This window comes from Gastrolobium bilobum, unplaced genomic scaffold, assembly GCF_033153095.1.
Source record: "Gastrolobium bilobum isolate Gb01-03AN ecotype WA unplaced genomic scaffold, APGP_CSIRO_Gbil_v1 utg54577, whole genome shotgun sequence".
Classification (NCBI taxonomy): domain Eukaryota; kingdom Viridiplantae; phylum Streptophyta; class Magnoliopsida; order Fabales; family Fabaceae; genus Gastrolobium; species Gastrolobium bilobum.
In genome coordinates, this window is record NW_026895439.1 from 93998 (window position 1) to 114272 (window position 20275).

General features: G+C 33.5%; 1 protein-coding gene across 2 annotated transcripts; it reads left to right on the plus strand.

Annotated features, from left to right (window-relative positions):
• The first annotated feature begins 2089 nt into the window (after window positions 1–2089).
• LOC133311443 (protein LURP-one-related 8-like) lies at window positions 2090–3858 on the plus strand. Of its 2 annotated transcripts, none has more exons than XM_061512501.1 (2): window positions 2090–2399; window positions 3115–3858. In XM_061512501.1, exons 1-2 carry the CDS (start codon window positions 2157–2159, stop codon window positions 3505–3507), a joined length of 636 nt encoding a protein of 211 aa, XP_061368485.1. In that variant the 5' UTR covers window positions 2090–2156; the 3' UTR covers window positions 3508–3858. The 2 variants fall into 2 exon arrangements, with proteins under 2 accessions (XP_061368485.1, XP_061368492.1); XM_061512508.1 differs by having other exon boundaries at window positions 3121–3858.
• The last annotated feature ends 16417 nt before the right edge of the window (window positions 3859–20275 follow it).

Sequence of the window (20275 nt, forward strand, 5' to 3'; positions counted from 1 at the left end):
GTAGCTAACTGTTTGGCTACTAAGGTGGATCACAACTCTTGGGATTTAGTTATTTTGCCTAATGCTCCTTTGAGCTATATTAGTTAGGTAGAGAAAGATCTGTTGGGATGTGGTAATATCCACAACGATCCTTAAGTAGGTTGATGTTTGTCTGTTTGTAATTCTCTAATATCCAAAAAAAATATTGACATATCAGGGATAAAAGTTTTACATGTCAGTCATGAATGAAAACTTCATCAAATGAGTGTATATTTGTAACTAAATCAAATTAGTAAATATGTATATTACGTGAAAATGAAACATTTTAATTTAATATATTGATATTAAAATCACAGAAGTAATATGTATGTGTGTGTTATATTCAAATGTATTTATTCGCTTAAATTAATTATTTAAAATTAAATATGTAATTCATACTTTACAGTGATATATACTCTAGTGTAGAAATAAAAAATAAAATAAAAGTCCTCGGGGCAACTTCGGGTATCGTGACAGCATCCTCGGGCAGTCGGGCCACAAATCACTTTCGTTTGTTATATTAGAAGCTCATAATCCGATATATTATTCTATAGCGTTCGTTGAGCAATATATTTCAATTTTTGATACTTATATAATTACTTAATAGTAGAATAAATATACAAGTCATTAGCAAAGGTCAGCTGCCACTCGAAGAAGTGGTACAAACCGCCCAATCCCATCGAAGATATAATAACAACATAACGGTCTACATCGTTTGGCCATTATTAAATATATTAAACTAATGTAATACATATGATTCTTGCATCGTTCCTTGTTAGAAGCTTTAAATTAAGATAATTAGGTGATAAACAAACAAAAGAAGCTATCAAGAAGCAAAGAAATATCTTTGGAGAATAAGTGACAGCCGTCCTCCCTCGGCACCGCGAAACGATCCTTAGCCACACAAATATTCAAATCTATCCGATTTCTTATTGCAGAGAATATTTTATTATCGATGATGATGCTAATTAACGACATTATTAAAAGCTGACTTGGAGACGAAGATTTATTTTCAAGGTGTAAACAATTTTATAATTTTTTTAACATTACCTTCCATATTAATTGTGAAAGAAAATTTTTAATAAAGTAATAAAAATATTTTAAATATTTCAATAAAAGATTATTCAAACAAATATGCTTGTTTTTATTTATGATTTAGAATACTCAATATTTTCAAATTCTTATACAACTGTATATCTGAAAAAACATTTAAAAAATAACAGAAGTAGTAGTTGAGAACGTAAAGCTAAGGGAAAGTTTAGTCAAAAGAGAAATTTATTTATTGAGTTCGTTTTTTGTGCAGTCACTGCAGATAAATTATCTGTATTAAGTCTAATACGATGTCATTTAGGGACAGAAATTATGGTATTTTTGTAATTTTAATTTATTTCATGATTATTATAGTCTTTATAATTTTAATTTTAATTTTTCAATTCCAAAACAACATTATTTTGAGAGTAAATACAGATAATTTATCTGCAGTAACTGAAGAAATATTTTTCTATTATTTATTATTGAGAATCAGAATTTTGCAAAATACGTTGGAAAAATGAATTTTTCAGAAATACTACAAAAAAATTATTTAATAAATCAAAATATTTCAAAAAATATTAATTAAAATTTACTGATTTTATGTTTGATTGATTGAATATAAAAGTACCACCCATCTCGTGGCATTATTTACAATTTATCCATTTAGCAAAGGATTAGGATAAAATGGTATTCTATACGTGAGTTGCTAACTACAATCTAATTAAGTATGTTATCATACATACATATATTAATGAAGATATTTAAGACCAATCACCAAACGTCTTTCTCTCTGGTTATTTCTCCAATTTAATCATTTCAATAGCACTGACCGATCATGCGAAGGTGGCGCACTCGTCCTATTAATTAGGTCAATGGTCATATGATAATAACCCAAGTGGCTGCCCAATTACAAGTTTGGGACCACTTAGCAGAGAGCACTAACCATTGAACCTTGTAATAAATAAATAAATAAATATATTACAAGCCTCTCCTATATATTACAGGAGGAGAAGGAAAAAGATTTATGCCCTCTACCAAAGTTAGTTGTATAGAAAGTTGTTTTGTTTTGCGGGTTGAACAGAGTGTGAGCTAATTAAGTTGGAGCAATGACAAAGGTATACCCAAACGCAGCCCGTGCATGTGTCACGTGGGAGAGGCAAAAGGCATCCACAGATGGCGTGGTCCTTACAGTGTGGAACAAGTCTCTGTTACCAAACTGCAATGGATTCACCGTCTTCGATAGCCATGGGAATCTGGTTTTTAGGGTTGATAACTATATTGCAGCAAATAAGGATGAGATACTTCTCATGGACGCTGCCGGCATACCTCTCCTCACCATCCGCCGCAAGGTACCTACCTACATATATCTTAACTTCTAATTGCAGTCACACAATTTAACAGCTTGTTTGAAATCAGTTTTTAAAAACAGTTTTTTAATTTTCAAAACAAAAAAATATGTTTGATAAAGTCGATAAGGTCTGTTTTATAAAAAAAATTAAAAACGGTAACAGTTGTTAGAATCAAATTTAGAGAATAGGACCTGTTTGATTGTGTTTTTTTTTTTAAAAACTGTTTTGTAAAATAGTTATAGGATTCATTTTTTTTTTTTGCAGATATTTCAGATAAGTTACACCATGTCATTTTAGGGCGGAAATCATGATTTTTTATAATTTTAATTTTATTTCAGGGTTATTATGATCTTTATAATTATAATTTTTTAATCTTTCAATTCCAAAACGACATCGTTTTAAAAATAAATACAGATAATTAACTGGCAGAAATATTTTTCTGATAGTTATATGATAAAACAGAAAACAAAAATAACTTAGAAGGCTCTGTTTACTGTTCTACAGTTTTTTAGTTTTCAGAACTAAAAAACTCAGTTTGTCTAAAAAACTCAGTTTGTTAATAACCTTATAAGTTGTTTTTGTTTTCTGTTTTTACATATAACTATTCTACAAAATAGTTTTAAGGAAAAAAAAAAAAAAAGGACACAATCAAACTTGCCTTAATTTTCCTTTATTATTCATTCTCTTAATTACAAGTTCATTATGGATGAATCAGATTCAGAGGTTGAGTTTGGTAGACAATTGGCTTGTCTTTGAAGGAGAGGGAGAGGCCGAGGCCTCCATCAAACCCCTTTTTAGAGCGAGGAAGCACGTCAACATCCTCAACACCAAGTGTTTGGCACACGTGCTCAGCGACGATGATCATAAGAAAAATGGAATAGCGTATGAGATCGAGGGGTCATACGCAAAACGTTGTTGCACGTTTTACGACAATAAGAGGAGAAAGGTTGCAGAGATAAAGAGGAAAGAGGCTGCTGTGGCAGGAGGGGTAGCTTTTGGTGCAGATGTTTTCCGTCTGATCATAGAGCCTGACATGGACACCACTCTCGCTATGGCCTTTGTCATCCTCCTTGATCAGATGTTTGGATCAGGATCTTCCTCTCGTTGACTGATTAATCCTCATCAATCAATATATAGCTTTTCAGTTTCTTCGCTTTCTGTGTTTTCGGTTAAGGTCAAATCCATGCAACAGATCATGAGCAAACAACAATATGCAGCAGCTAAAATCATTGAGCTTGGTTTTTTCATTTTATATAAAATTCCAAGCACCAATCGAGGATGTAAATACATACTCTTTATTATAAAATGAAATATAGAAGAATAAAGAAAAGATATGTATATTGATTTCTTCCTGTTATGAAATCAAAGCTAGTGGATGACTTTTTTATTTTATTTCTCATCACTTAATTGTTTTAAGTTATTTGGGTTGAAATAATTTTTTAGCTAGTATCATTATTTTAGGATCAAATGTTCTTCTTTATATCTCATGTAAACAACTATTTATTTAGTGAAGATAATATTAATGATTTTATGTATTATATCTTTGACACATCCCTCACTCCAAGATCCTTATAGAATTGAAGAGTGGACGATATACACAAGCTCACTATATCAAGGATTGAAATATAAAATCGCGTACCCATCACGCCAAGAGGCTTTTTTAGGATTGAAATGTGGGTGTCGGAAATTTTTTTATTAGAAAACATGAGTGGTGAAGATCGAATTCGTGATCAATTCAACCAAAAATTTAAATTGCTAAGGGAAGGTCGTATTACCAATTTTATATGTTATATCTTTAACAACATCACTAAACCAAATTTAACTCCTAACAATTTAAATTTCACAGAATTATAATTAAGTATTAATGTAAACTATCTTTTGCCATAAAGTACCAAAAAACGTTGGCTCATGTAAAACTTTCTTTAATAAAAATTGTATAACTTAGTATATATTAATTTAAAAAAAAAAAAAAAGATAAGTGGTATTGGAAATATATGACTTACTTTTTAGAAAAAATTGTATATGGGACTTACACAAATCTTATTTATTATAAATGACTTATTTAATGGTAAAAATTAAAATTTTGTAACATAATATTGCCATATTATATTAAAAGAATTAATTTTTACAATTAGTCGTATACAATTTTTTTGGGGATACGTTATTCTACCTACTCTTATTCCGTCTACTTTTTCCTATCTCTTTCAACACCTATAGATTACAATCTCATCCAATGGTGGATATTTGCGGAATAAAATAAACATTTTTTCTTCTTTCTTTCTCCTCACTTCCTCCCACACCCTTTCTCTCTCCTCCTCTTTCTCTCTGTCGACAACCAAGACAGAAAATTCTGGGAACGAAAATCACATCCTCCAAAACTAAAAACACATACTCGATTGAAGAAAGAACGAAAAAAACATATCATCGACGATCATCATTTGAAAAAAATTACTTCCTCAAAAATCTTATTCTCCACAACTTTATCTCTATGCTTACGATTTATATTGTAAGAGAAAAATAAAATTATCCAATTAGGAATCGCTCTAAAAAATCATACACAACCCGTATTTGGTTTTCACGAAAAGATCTTTCAGTTCGATCCTTGTAAAAATCATGGAAATCAGGATCAAGGACATCTATTTGCATAGTTGCAAATGACTTAAAGGCTTGCGTCCGTGAATATCCAAGATAAAAAAGACTAAGATAACTATTGTGACTCAGCAAGTGCACCGGTCGTAAAAGTAATAAAGTGTACTGAGTACAAGATCGTTCCCACGAGGATCGGATTTTCAAACACTAGTTCGCTAATAACGGTTTAGTTGGACAATCAAAGTTGAGATGAAGATATTTGAAATTAAAAACAAGCAATAACATGCAATTAAAAATTCAGAATTAAAGAAGCAATTAGAAAAGATGATTGATTAAGAATTTAAAACAAGCGTAGTTAGGGTTTCGACTTCCCCAAATCTCCTTTTTATGTTATGAATTAAATAATCAAGAATCTGCTCTTAATATAATGCCAATCAATTTTTTCTAAGTTAATTAGGGCTCAATTCCTTGTTACCCTAAATCTATGTGATCTTGAAAGAACTCTAGTTCCCCGATTATTCCCCAAGAAAACATGCATTAAGATCAAGAATTGAAAGATTGCACAATTGCCCTATGTCTATCCCTAGATCACAAGGGTTATGATGAATTTATCAAATCAGGGTTCATGCACCAACATCCTTATTGTCATACAATTCCCCTAAATCAATCTATAAGGAGCAAACTCATAGAAAGTATTAAAACCAGATAAATTCATTCAAATATAAAAAAAAAGAAGAATTTAGAGACAATTTAATTCATAAACATAAAGATTCAATTGGGTTCCATCTACCCTAACTACATAAAAGACTAGCCTAGCATGCTGAATTGAAAAACAATAATAAAGAAAGATAACCCCAAGCCTCCATTGGTGTGATGTTGACTTGGTTCCTCAGTGCTCCCATGCTCCGCAACAGGATTCATCCTTGTGCTCCTTCAGACGTTTCTCCGTTGTTGAATGAATCTCTTCAATTGGTCTCAAGGCCCTCTATTTATAGATGAGAATATATCTTTTAATTTCTCTTCTAATCTTCCTCAAATTAGGTTCAAATCTTGATTAAGATGTAGAATCTTCCATAGGCCTGGATTTGATCGCATATGGACGTTTTAGCGCGATGTTTGGACGCTAAAACGTCCTCCCAGTGAATTCTTGTCTGCCTTAGGGTGTTTTAGCGCGTTGTTGGGCGCTAAAACATCCTCTTCGAAGAGTGAAAACTTGCTATTAGAGTGTTTTAGCGCTCTGGAGTGCGCTAAAACGTCCTTTTCCAGTGGATTTCTTCAATTTTCCTTCATTTGAGCGTTTTAACGCTTTCTTGGGCGCTAAAACGTTCTCTTCTAGCTTGTACACACTTGTAATCTTGCTTCTTTGAGGCTTTCAATCATCTTGTTGCATTCCTTTGGCTCTATAAAGCCTTGATGGATGTCAAAATCCCTTGAAATAAGAAATATTACAATATGTTAGCTAGATATTCAATCTTTATGACTTTATGGTGTAAAACCTTAATTTCCATGCAATCCATGATATATTTCCAGTATAATTTAGCCTAAAAACATAGTAAACCACGGGTTTATTAACCTTTCCCATATTTGAATATTGTTGTCCTCAGCAATCAATTAGAATAAACTACTGGAAAAATAGGACCTTTCAATTCCATGGATTTTATAGGTAGGATTCAATCAGAGAAATAACTACAGAGCATTCAGACTTTAAAGAATGATACATCAAAACAACAAGCTTCATAATCCATCAGTTAAAATTTTAATGAAATTCCTTAAGATTAAGAACAAGGAAAAATTCCTGAAACCCTCCCTCACTAGGATTTCAATTCACTCACACTCAACTGTTTAGATCGTTGGTGTTTCACTCGTATCCCACTGAATCATCACTACCATAAGCTTGATTATATTCTCGCTCTCCACAGTTATTGTGACATATCCAACAGATCAAGAGGTCTTGCTTTGGGTTATAACTTGGCCTGGTTAAAGGAAGGAAAATTTTAGAGAATGAGCTCCAAGATTAAAATCCAGATTCAAAGAGGAATAAATGTAATCGTTTACAATTTGTAAACAACTTTATCCTTTTTGGTCCATTCCTTTTTTTTTGAACTTTTCTCTTGTTTGTCGTTCTCTTTTCTCAGAACATGTTTTCTTCTTTCTTATCACTTCTTTTCTTTGAGCAATTTTTACTCTTCTTTGTTCTAACCAAATTTTCTTCCTTGGGCTTTGCCCTTTTTACTTGTACTTCTAGACATCAAAAACTTGTGCAACCACAACGTACATCCACTCCTTAATTAAGGTGAGGATTTATTTGGGAAATGGCTATTCATATTCAAAGGTTTTTAATGAATAACAAGTCTAGGCTCAAGGGGGCTTAACTAAGGGATATCAACACAGGTTAGCTATTTGGCCATCTGGTTAAAGAAAGAACATGCCTCTATCATTTCTACAAAATATATCACAGACCATTTCAAGCAAGAAACGAAGCGAGTTCTAGAGTCTTTCATTCAGTGGGATGCACACTCAATAAAAATTTTCTGTATAGGCTCAAAACCTCACGGCTATGAATGCACATTAATTTTCCTGTTCTTTTTCTCAAAAAAATTCATCACTAAAGAAAATATTAAATAAATCATGTCACTTATTACAAGATACTCATTATCAAAAAATTATGTAAGCACATCATCATGCTCTGAATCAATTACTGATTAAAAATTCCCGTCATTTTTCCAATTAAAAGCACTGAGAAAACTTTAAAAATTTCCAGAATTTTCACAAAAACAGTGGCTTGGTTTTTTTTTTTCAAAACAACTAAAAAAAATTCAACAATTAAGCAAATTTAAACTAAAGCAAAGAAAAAGGGATTTAAGATAGTTTCCTGTCTTAGCTGAATATTCTATGTATACTCATGAAGTTCCTGAAAGAAAATGGCCTTGAAGGCCGTAGGCATGTGAGGATGAAAACAGAATTTTTCAAGAGCGGAAATACACATGCAAATTAAGATACATACTTTAGGACGTAATGATACCTTTATTCGTGATTCAAAACTCCAAAGTGATCAGTGTAAGGTTTGAAGGTTCAAACCCTCTAATGTTGATCCACACCACCCTACGTCAAGATGCACACCACCCTACGTCAAGATGCAAGAACACTTCTTAAAAGCCACCAATCGAACACCAGAAGGAAGGCTAGCTAGGCGTCCAATAGGAGAGAAAGAGGCTTAGGTTTCAAGGTGTTTAGTTGAGTGAATTGAATCAGGCCTGATAGTATAAGGCCTGCTTGTATAAGACATGATTAAATTTGAATACTATCCAACGTTTGACATGATATTGTATAAGATAATATCATCCAATATTTGGTAATGCAATGTATAATAGTGGATAGGATAAAAATAAATATTTTTGACAAAAATACCTTTTAATAATGAGTTTATATAATTTTTTCCAAATATATTAGATGATATTAATTTTTATAGAAATCTGTTGATTAGTGTGTCCAAAAATATATTAATTTTTATAAAATAAAAATATCTAATATTTAAAAAAATTATATATTGAAAAATTATTTTTTATTTAATATATTAATATTAAAATAATAAAATAATTCTTGAGAATTGCATTGGTTAATACATCAATATCTTATAAGTCCTAATCCTGCCCTCCTAGGTCTGATTAAGTTATACATTATTTTGACATATAAAGGGATTCTGCTGTATAAGCTTATACTATACGATGATTACACCAAACAACTAAAATTTTCATAGCGTATAGTATAAATTTATACTATCAGACCTGTACATCACACCAAACATGCCCTTAAATTTAAAAAAGGATAGAAGAGGTATTATGATAGGAACAAGTCAAGATATAAGAGATATTGTATTAAAGCAATTAATCAACGGCAATTCGAGGTTGCCGGCAACTCCAGAAGTACAAGAGGAAGAAGAAGGGAATTCTGTTATTAGTCAAAAGCCATCTATGTAATCTCCTCCTCAGCTATTTAAGACAAGCAAAAATGACAACTCCAGCAAATGGGCTGATAAGGATTCAGGCCCATGACAACTTAAGAAACTAATTGCAACACTAGGGCTGACAGCCCACACAAGCCCATAAGGAGCTCAAGACCATCACTCTCAATCTGCCACATACTAGCCACGTGTTCTCATATGAAAGTCTTTGGTCCACCTTGCTGGTCTTCTAAGTCTTTCTCCTCTCCTTATAACTTCTTCTTTCCTCCCCATGGTCACTGTATCTTCTGCATCCTTTTCCCTCTCTCCCTCGATGCTTTCATCTCCCCTCCCTTCTATGGGGTTCGTATCATTTCCCCTTCCCCTTAAAGAATCGATCTTGCCCTCAAGATCGAAGTTGGGGTAAGCTGTACGAAAATCAGCAAGTGACACCCAAGAAGCATCCTCTAAAGGCAAGCCTTGCCACTACACCAAGATCTGAAAGTCTGAGCCTTTCCCTTGCGTCACAGTGCGGGAACGCACTACCGCCAGCGATTTTGTGACCGGATGGTTCTCCCAAGTAGTTTCTGGTAAGGGCTGGGGGGGTGAAAGAAGGCATTTTGACGGAACTCTTGAGCAAGGAGACATGAAAAACAGGGTGTATGCGCGACCCTTCTGGAAGTGCCAATCGATAAGCGACCTGTCCAACACGGTCCACAATCGGGAATGGTCCAAAATACCTGCGCCTCAGCTTGGAATACGACTGATTTTGCACTGTCCGCTGTCTGTACGGCTGTAGCTTGACCAAGACTTGGTCACCGACAGCAAATTGCACATCACAGCGGTGCTTGTCCGCTTGGTTCTTCATGCGTTGACGGGTGCGGTGTAAATTGTCCCTGAGATCCCTGATGATGGCATCTCTTTGTACCAGCAGTGCATCCACGACCTCAATAGGGGAGGTTCCTCCATCGTACGGTTGCAAAGCAGGGGGTAACCGGCCATACAAAATCTGGAACGGGGTGGAACCAATTGATGAATGGAACGAAGAGTTATATGAGAACTCCGCCCAAGGTAAGTATTGTGCCCAACTCTTTGGGTTTTCCATAGTATAACACCTAAAGTACTGTTCAAGCCCACGGTTTTGACTTTGGTTTGTCCGTCACTTTCAGGGTGATTGGCGGTGTTGAAATGGAGGCGAGTCCCACTTAATCGAGAGAGCTCCTGCCAAAACTTGCTGATGAACACACGGTCACGGTCAGAAACAATCGAGCGTGGAACGCCATGGTGTCGGCACACATCAGAAACGAACACAGAGGCCACTTTAGAAGCAGTAAAATTCCCACCCAAAGTAGAGAAATAGGCGTATTTTGAAAGTCGATCCACAACAACCATTATGGTTGTTTTGCCATCTGAAGGTGGAAGGCCGACGATAAAGTCCATGGACAAATCCTCCCACACAGCACGAGGAATGGCCAACGGCTGTAGGAGCCCAGCAGGGGACAACGGTTGGTACTTAGTGACCTGGAAGATGGGGAAAGTGCGCACAAATTCTTGGACATCATGCTTCATGTTTGGCCAAAAGTAATGGGTGGACACACGGTGAAGAGTCTTGCGTATTCCCCCATGGCCGCCAACTATTGTAGAGTGGAAGTTATGCAGGAGAGTCACCTTCTGGTCTGAGTTACTGGCAACAACGATCCTTCCTTTAAAAAATATCAGGCCCTCTTTGAAGGTATATTGTTCAAAGCCTTCCTTCTGTTCTGCAATTGCTTTTGTTATGCCTTTTAACTCTGAATTGCTCTTGACCTCAGTTTTGATGGACTCCAGCAACGGATTAATTAAAGTGGTCAGGACTAGCAACCCCGGTTAATCAATAGTCGTGTCTTTCTCCCCTTCATGTACTCGAGATAAAGCGTCTGCCACTTTATTAATAGCACCAGGGTAATATTCTATAGTGTAGTCATAGCCTAATAATTTTACCAGAAAATGTTGTTGCTCAGGAGTCTGAATGATTTGAGCCATGAGTTCTCTGATATTGTGCTGGTCTGTTCTAATGGTGAATTTACTGCCTAACAGGTACTGACGAAACTTAGCCACTCCTTCTGTAATGGCGAAGAGCTCATGCACATAAGTAGATGATTGTTGTATCTTGGGGGACAATTTGCGGCTGAAGTATGCTATGGGTTGGTTGTCTTGACTGAGGACTGCCCCAATCCCAATGCCAGACGCATCCGTGGTCAGCACAAAGGGCTTGCTGAAATCTGGCAGGGCTAGTACTGGAGGATTTGACAAAACCTCCTTTAATTGTTGCATGGCTTGTGTTGCTTCCGAGTTCCACTTGAAGGCATCCTTCTGAAGCAAGGAAGTTAAAGGAGCCGCGAGCTGTGAAAAGCCCTTAACAAATTTCTTGTAGTACCCTGCTAGTCTGAGAAATCCTCTAAGTTGCTTCAACGTTGTGGGTTCCTTCCATTGCATGATTGCTTTGATTTTGTTATCATCCGGTCGAACCCCTGCCGCTCCGACCACATGTCCTAGATAATCCACTTCCGGTTGAGCAAAAGAGCATTTCTCACGTTTAGCAAAGAGTTGATTGTCATGTAAGCGGTTTAGTACTTGCCGGAGGTGCCCCAGGTGAGCTTCTACTGTCCTGCTATAAACCAAAATATCATCAAAAAATACAATTACAAATTTTCTGAGAAATGGTTTCAGTACTGAGTTCATTATTCCTTGGAAGGTTGCAGGTGCGTTTGTGAGCCCAAACGACATAACTACAAACTCATAGTGTCCCTCATGTGTGCGAAATGCGGTCTTGTAAATGTCACGGTCTACCATTCTGATCTGATGATAGCCAGATCTATGGTCCATCTTGGTGAAGATGGTGGCTCCGGCAAGCTCATCCAACATTTCATCCACGGTTGGGATGGGAAATCGGTTAGCAATGGTCACTTGGTTGAGAGCTCTACAGTCCACACAGAATCTCCAAGTTCCGTCTTTCTTCTTAACCAACAGCACCGAGGAGGAGAAAGGGCTGAGACTGTGACGAATCACTCCTGACTCAAGCATTTCTTTTACCATTTTTTCGATTTCTGTCTTCTAAAAATGTGGATAACGATAAGGCCTAACATTTATGGCTTTTGTTCCAAGTTCCAGGTGAATGCAGTGATCCTCATGACGTGTTGGAGGTAAGCTGGATGGCTTTGCAAACACATCCTGGAATTCATTCAACACTGCTTGCACTTGGTCATCAATCTCGGTTGGTGCTGAATGCTGAATTTCTATGCTGTGAGCAACAGCTTGCAATTGGTATAGACAAGCAACAGAATCAGAAGTGGTCAACTTACGCAATTGATTTAACTGGATGGCCTCCATAGGGACACTGGATTCCCCTTGAATTTCCACAGCCTGTCCATCTCTATCAAACCGCATGGTCAGTCTTTTGTAATTAACCGTGACATCACCCCATTCTGAAAGCCATTGTACACCTAGAACCAGTTCAGCCCCTTGAATGGGCAATACATACAAGTCAGGAAAAAATTGATGCCCCTGTATCTCGAGAGACACACATGAACACATTACCAAACAGTCCATCACTTCCTCATTACCCACCAGTACCTGAAACCTTTGAGTTGGTGTTGTCTCCAATCCCAAAAAATTCACCAAACGGTCTTGAATAAAGTTGTGAGTTGACCCACCATCCAACAAAATTTGAACTGAGGTATGGTTGATCCTTCATTTCACCCTTAAGGTGCTTGTGGAATGCTGCCCAGCCATAACGTGGAGGCTGATTTCGGGCATTACCAACTCCTCTCCTCCCAGCTTCTCATTGGTAACTTTTGCCTCCAAGTCAAGACCCTCTCGATCCGGGTTGTCATCGGATTCATCTGACACCAGCAACATGAACATTCGGGATTTACAAACATGGCTGCTATTGAATTTTTCATCAGAATAGTAGCAAAGTCCTTTCTCACGCCTGTCCCACATTTCAGCTGCGGATAATTTCTTCATAGGCATGCCTCCCTTATTGTTCCCAGTATTGTTATTAGTAATTCTTGGGGCTGTTGGTGTTGGTAGAAGTCCGGTTTGAGTATTACTTGAAAAACTCACAGGATTTCTGTTGTGAAAAACTCTTCCAGCACTTTTATCATTAACCTTGTCCTCCACTATCTTGGCTAAATCAATTGCTTGTTCTAGGGTGGCTGGTAAATGCATCCTTACCTCCTTGCGAATATCTGATTTCAACCCTGATTCGAAGTAGCTTTGAAGACTGATATCATCAATCACGTACTTGGTTCGCTAGCTGCTCAAACTGAGTTTGATAATCAGCCACCATTGTCAGCTGAGTCAAACGCCCAAGCTCCCCTCTCAGATCTTGGTAACGAGATGGGCCAAAACGAGCACGCAAAGCTACAACAAATTGCTCCCACGTTCTCAATCTTCCATTCCGGTCCATCCAGTGGTACCACTCCTCAGCGGGTTCGTCCATATGAAATGAAGTAAGTGTAAATTTCTCCACATCAGTAAGGGTATAAAACCCATAGAATTGCTGAATTTTGTGGACCCAAGGTTCTGGATTCCCACCTGCAAACCGTGGAATGGTGAGTTTCACGGATCTAAAAGCATTGTTGCCAAAGGAACTTCCCAACCCTTCACTCGAGGTATTTTCAGATTTAGTTTTGCTTTTCTGATTTTGATCCCATTTAGCTTCCATCAATGTTAACTTCATGTTCATTTCTTTCAACAGATTACCCAGCGCACTGAATTGCTCATCGTGCCTTGCTAATCGGGTTACACACTCCTCCATTGCTGTTTGTTTCACACTACTCCGAGTTCCCTCTGCCATAGTTACTGCAGAAGTTGCCTCTCAATGAAAGCACCAAATTGATAGGAACAAGTCAAGATATAAGAGATATTGTATTAAAGCAATTAACCAACGGCAATTCGAGGTTGCCGACAACTCCAGAATTACAAGAGGAAGAAGAAGGGAATTCTGTTATTAGTCAAAAGCCATCTATGTAATCTCCTCCTCAGCTATTTAAGACAAGCAAAAATGACAACTTCAACAAATGGGCTGATAAGGATTCAGGCCCATGACAACTTAAGAAACTAATTGCAACACTAGGGCTGACAGCCCACACAAGCCCATAAGGAGCTCAAGACCATCACTCTCAATCTGTCACCTACTAGCCACGTGTTCCAATATGAAAGTCTTTGGTCCACCTTGCTGGTCTTCTAAGTCTTTCTCCTCTCCTTATAACTTCTTCTTTCCTCCCCATGGTCACTGTATCTTCTGCATCCCTTTCCCTCTCTCCCTCGATGCTTTCATCTCCCCTCCCTTCCACGGGGTTTGTATCATATTAAGTGAGATGTTACTTTATTAAAGTTTCAAGTGTAAACTTTAAGATATTTAATCCATAGATTTTAGATCCAAGAGTAATTTATTAGTCTCTTGACTAGATATCTTTGTCCGATACCCTTTGTAGTTTGCACCATTGTTGTGTCCTAAAAGACCTCTGCGTCGTCATTGCACTCTCCTTTGCAACATGGGCAAGCCCTATCGTGCAACAAAGCATGCAAAATCCTCCGCATGTTTGCTTGTTTTCCTTTTATTTAAAGATTCACAAAGCAGGCTCAACATTTCTAAATATTTCTGTTTGATTAGATTATGGAGTGAGTTGTTTAATAGAGCTTTATATCCATTGAAATGCAGTTTTTATTTTTTAAATAATGACCTAATGTTAAAAAACCCAATCAATGTTGGCTTTGTTTGGGATGATTGAATTTTTAGTAGTTTGGAATTTTTCTACGTAAATTAACCCGACCTAAATGGCCGTATACATTTATTGAAAAGAGTATCAGTGTAACCATAATTGCACTCTGGGTTTGTGAACAATTTATAATATTTGTTTACTCAAAATAAATAAATTTTTATAAACTACTGAGTATATGATCAAATTATAATGTAAAAACGTTTATAATAATATTATATTAAAATTAAATTTAAAGATTATTATTTTATCATTCGTGATACTAATGAAAAATATAAGTCGTGGGTTTTTCAGAAGTATTTTGTCTCATTTTGTGTGATTAAGTCTTTTTTTCTTATAAAACTAGGGGTTTAAAGTTTATCATATTATAGGAAATAAAATTATCTCATATATATATATATATATATATATATATATATTAAAGTATGTGTGGCTCATGTGAGACCATGTAAGGAGAAGAAAGAGAAAAAGAAAAATTTGACATCACATATTTTTATATGTGGATAGAAGATAATTTATCTCTAAACTTTAAACCCACAAAATTAGTCCTCACCAATACTATTGTATAGGAATTGTCTTTCTCTATAAGTGATACATACAACAAAAAAAATAAAAAATAACTCTTACAACGTAAAATATGGCAGGATAATTTTATACACATATAATAATAATAATAAGTCTAACCACAATTTTTTTTTATATATAATAAGAAATTGAACACATAACCTAATACAAACCTCATACCACAAGATCAATTATAATGGCTTTCTCACCGCAAATTTTAATTATTGATTGATTTGACTTTAATTATTGTTTATTGAAGTTGTTTGATGCATAATATAAAGAATGTAACTTAAACATTTAAGGATAATATAAATATCATGTTACAGGAAAAAAAAACTATTTCCTTGTCGAAACAATGCAAACGTGGGATCCACCATTTTGCTTTTCTTTTCTTTTTTATCATTTTCTCTCTTCTCACTTTTGTGTCTACAGGAAAATCACCCATAATCCTGTGACATAATACTTTTATAACCCTTAAGTAATAAATAAGTTATTTAATGAATTCAAACTTATTTATTACTTAATCGTTTGAATTGGGATCAAAATTGAACAGTCATGTTAAAAAAAATACCTGATAAGTTATTTATATAATATTTTTCTGTAAAGATATTTTAGGTGGGTTTGGTCGTTATCCGTGGGTAGTTGAAGTCTTGTAGATCCTGTGAGCTTTGACTTTGTAGTGGCATGTTTTACGTTGAAAGAACTCGCACTAGAAAATTGATAGGAAAAGAATATCCGGAATATTCGCACGTAGCCTCGTTATTAATTTGAAAAAAATTATTCTCATGTTATATAAAATAAATTTTCTCTCCTACACACTCTTCGATAAATGTGTCATCTTTTTTTTTTTCTTAGGTGGTGGAGCTCACAAAGACATAAAATAACTATCTTCTTTAACGTGATATTAATAAAACCCTATTAATTTTGACGTTTCCTTTGTAAAATTATTATTATACAACAAAATTTAATTTAATTTCTCAGGCAGATTTTCAAAAATAAAAAAAATTCATTGTCTACACCTTGTTCGAAACGGTTAAGGAATCACGCAGGGCCGGTACCATTGCAAATTTGCAACGGCTCTGTGACGTGTTATGTATCATACATCTCAATTTAATTTAATCAAAAAACGTTTTGTGGGATCGGCCCCCTTTTATACCAAAATAAGTTGTTATAATTACATTCAAATATTTTCCATTCCCATTTCCAAATTTAATATAACATCTTAAACAGTTGATATCATTTGTATATAATATAATAATACAATTGTTATTGTTATATAATTATCTTTTCGAATTTTTTAATATATATCTTTCTTAACGTTTTACTCCTGAAAATAGAAATTAAAGTACGTTTAATTTTAATAACTTAAAAATACATACTTTATTTATTTATTTTAAAATATTGTATTCTATGTATCGATAAAAAATTTATTTTTAAAAAAAAAAAAAGCCATGAAAATATGCAATTTCAAACCTGTGAGTAGGTTTTGTTCCGTTTTTTATATCCTTCTGACTATCCCAAGCCCCACCTCTCTAATAAAAACACATTTGAATGCTATTATAATTATTTTAATTTATATCTCTCTCTATATATATATATTCTTTGATAATGTATTTTTTATTTTGTTTATACTTAATTATAACATTAACAAAAAACGCATCAACATTTTTATGATAAAATAACATAATAAACAAATATTTGGTCGGTATATAATGATTTCAAGAAAAATTATGAAAATGTAATTAAATAGTAACAATTATAAATACTTTTCATGTTTATAAAAAATTTATTAATATGTCAAAATAAATATAATATCCTTTTTATTTAAATTATGCATATAAATTTAAAAATATATATCTAAATTTTATTACAAGCAAATAAAATAAATTTGGATTATGTCTATTATATTTGGGTTCCTTTTTTCTTATGTTGCTGCAATATTTTTTTAACAACTGATTATAACTATGTATTTTCATAAATACATAGTTATAATCTTAAATCTATTTTTTTTTTTCTCTCTTCAAAAGTTGTCTACTGACGTGGATAGGGAAAAAAATAATTTTCTGATTATAACTATGTATTCTCGGGACTACATAATTATAATCGGTTACTGTGAGTTTAACTCTCTTTTTTTGGTAACAATATAAGAAGTATATTTCCCAATATATTTTAGCAATAAGACAAAAAATAAATTTAAAATAAAATGATAGAATTTTTTTTTCTGTAAGTATATTTTAGCAATATATTTTTGTCTTATTTTACGCCTTCTTAGAAGAAAAGATCCAATAGACTAATGATAAAAAAGGAAAAAAAAAGACAAAAAATATTTGAAACTTAAAACAATTACAGAAAAAGTAAAATAATAATAACAGAAGAAAAAATGAAATAAATTTAAATAAAATATATAAATAATTAAAGACAAAAAAATAAAAGAAATAATAAGACCAAATATATTGAAAACTTGCAATAGCAATAGAAAACTAAAAACTAAAATAAAAGTAAACTAAATCAAAAAGAAGAAAATAGATTGAGGACAAAAAAGAAATGAAAAAATAAGATGAAAAAAAATAAGAACAAAAAAAAAAAAAAAGAAACTGAAATTAAATAAATCACTAGTATTTTTATTTTTATATTTTTATCCTTAGTCTATTTTTTTCTTGTTGATTTAGATATGTTTAGTCTTTTTCTTCTTCTCACATCTAGTCTTTTATATCACTTTAAAAGAATGAAAGAAAAATAAGATAAAAAATAAATAAAAAACTCAGCATTATAAATTTTTAACATATTTGATTTTTTTTTAATTTTTAATTGTTTCTCTTACTGTTGTATGTTTATGATATATTTAGTCTTATTTTTTTTCTTTTTTTATCTTCAATTCATTTTCTTCTTTTTTATTTAGACATGTTTAATTTTTTTGCTTTTTATTTTTTTATCCTTAGTCTATTTTTTTATTTAAGAAGGGTAAAAATAGATAAATTAGTTTAATTTTTAATGGTGCTAAGAATGAGTTTAGATGGAAGAAACTATAGGAGGATAAATAGTTAAACAAAAGCATAAAAATATAAATGATTCAAGGCAAAATCATAGGGGAGTCACTACAAAAAAAAGAGTGATTACTGGAGGATTTTTAGTGTAGGTCAAGAAAACCTCCACAAAATATGTTGTGGCGCATGCAAAATTGGGGATTGTTATGAACGCTACAAATGTTTTTTGTGGGGGTCAAAGACTGCCACAACTTGCAAATATGACCCCCACAAAATTCTTGAATTTTTGTAATGAGTTTTGAACTTTTTCCTATATTTTATAAAAAATATGTTTAATACTTTGAATAAATATTATAATTTAGTCATGACACTAAGAAGTGATCATCACAAAATAATAGTTATTCATAACTTTAGTAGAGAAGAATTTATTTTTGCTCGAAAATCATGATTACCAAGAATATGATGGGAAAGTGATCAAAATGTTGTTTGATAGGTATTGAGAATATTGGCTCAAGTTTACTGATTTTATGTTTAGTTGATTGTTAAATATTATTGAGAATGTTAATTTTTTTCAATACCCGGATGTCATTTTGCTATACAATTTATTCACAAATCATATTCTCGAAAAAGTTTTCAAAAATCTTCTACCAAATATGGGTAAATAGAATTTCCAATACAAGTTTTCCGAAAATCCAAAAATAATCCATGTTCCAAATGTCCCCAAAAATATTTTTATTTTTTTTTGGTAAACGCCTTGTAATATCTATCTTAACACTTTCTCTCTCCAAATGTTAATTAATTTATGGAGAGCCGGAATCATTTTAATAGAGGTCATGTGATATCATTGTCAGTGGTGGACTCAGAAAATTATATGATGGAGGCAGAAATTTATATTACTATTATGCAGTGGCGGACCTACATGGGAGGCTAGGGTGGGACCCCGCCCCCTCTAAAATATGAAAGTATGTTCTACTATATGATATGTAACATGGTCTAAAAAAGTATAATTTTGAAAATGCTTTTAAAAAGTGAAAGACAAGCAATGTTATTCATAAGAAAAGTGGTTCACCCATTCATTGTACCCAATTAGAAATAACTATTATGTACCAGATTCAACCTGCCAATATATATAACAGTTTTGTTCTTGGTCTGCTACCGACCATCCCCAATCAATGTGGAAAGTTGGCTTTTCTGTTGTATACAAAGAAGAGTTTAGCTAGTATGCATATTCACTCTACCTGTCAAATTTGTCTAGAATTTGATTTTATATTGATTGATTATCTAATTTTCTTTTTATAACCTTAAAAAATTTGTACAAATTGTCATGTCAGAACTCAGGAGAAGAGTATTTAAGTTTTGACTTTGTTGGCAAAGAAAAAAGGTCAATAATAATTATCAATTATTAGTTGGGACCAAATGCTAAAAATAAATAACACATTAATTGATTTATTGTGTCTTCTGCTAAATAACAGCTAAGGGATGCTAAATAACAGCTAAGGGAGAAAATATGATTATAAAGAAATCAAAGAAAGTGCAATTATAACACCAGAAGACATGAAGGTAAACAATAAAAAATTGATATTACAAACAAAATATGGGGTCTTAAGGCTAGTTTCTCATTGAAATAGAGGGTCAATGGACCACTGTTACCGAAAACAAAAAATTGACATTCCAACGAAAAAATTGGCAAAAAATTCTGTAACTTTATTAGGTTATTGTTAATAGGTATTTTTGTATTGTTAGCGTGATTATCCAACCAAAACTGGCATTACCTTTTCATAATAGTAATATAAATTTTCGCCTCCCGTCATAGAATTTTCTAGATCCACCACTGTTATTATGAAAAGGTAATGCCAGTTTTGATTGGATGATCACGCTAACAATAAAAAATATCAATTTTTTTTTGTATGTTACAGGGAATAGAACACACAACCACACACTCACAGACACCCTATTATACACACCCACAACCACTAGGCTAACCCTAGTGGATAAATACCAAATTTTATGACACGCGTAAGTTAACTTAGTAAA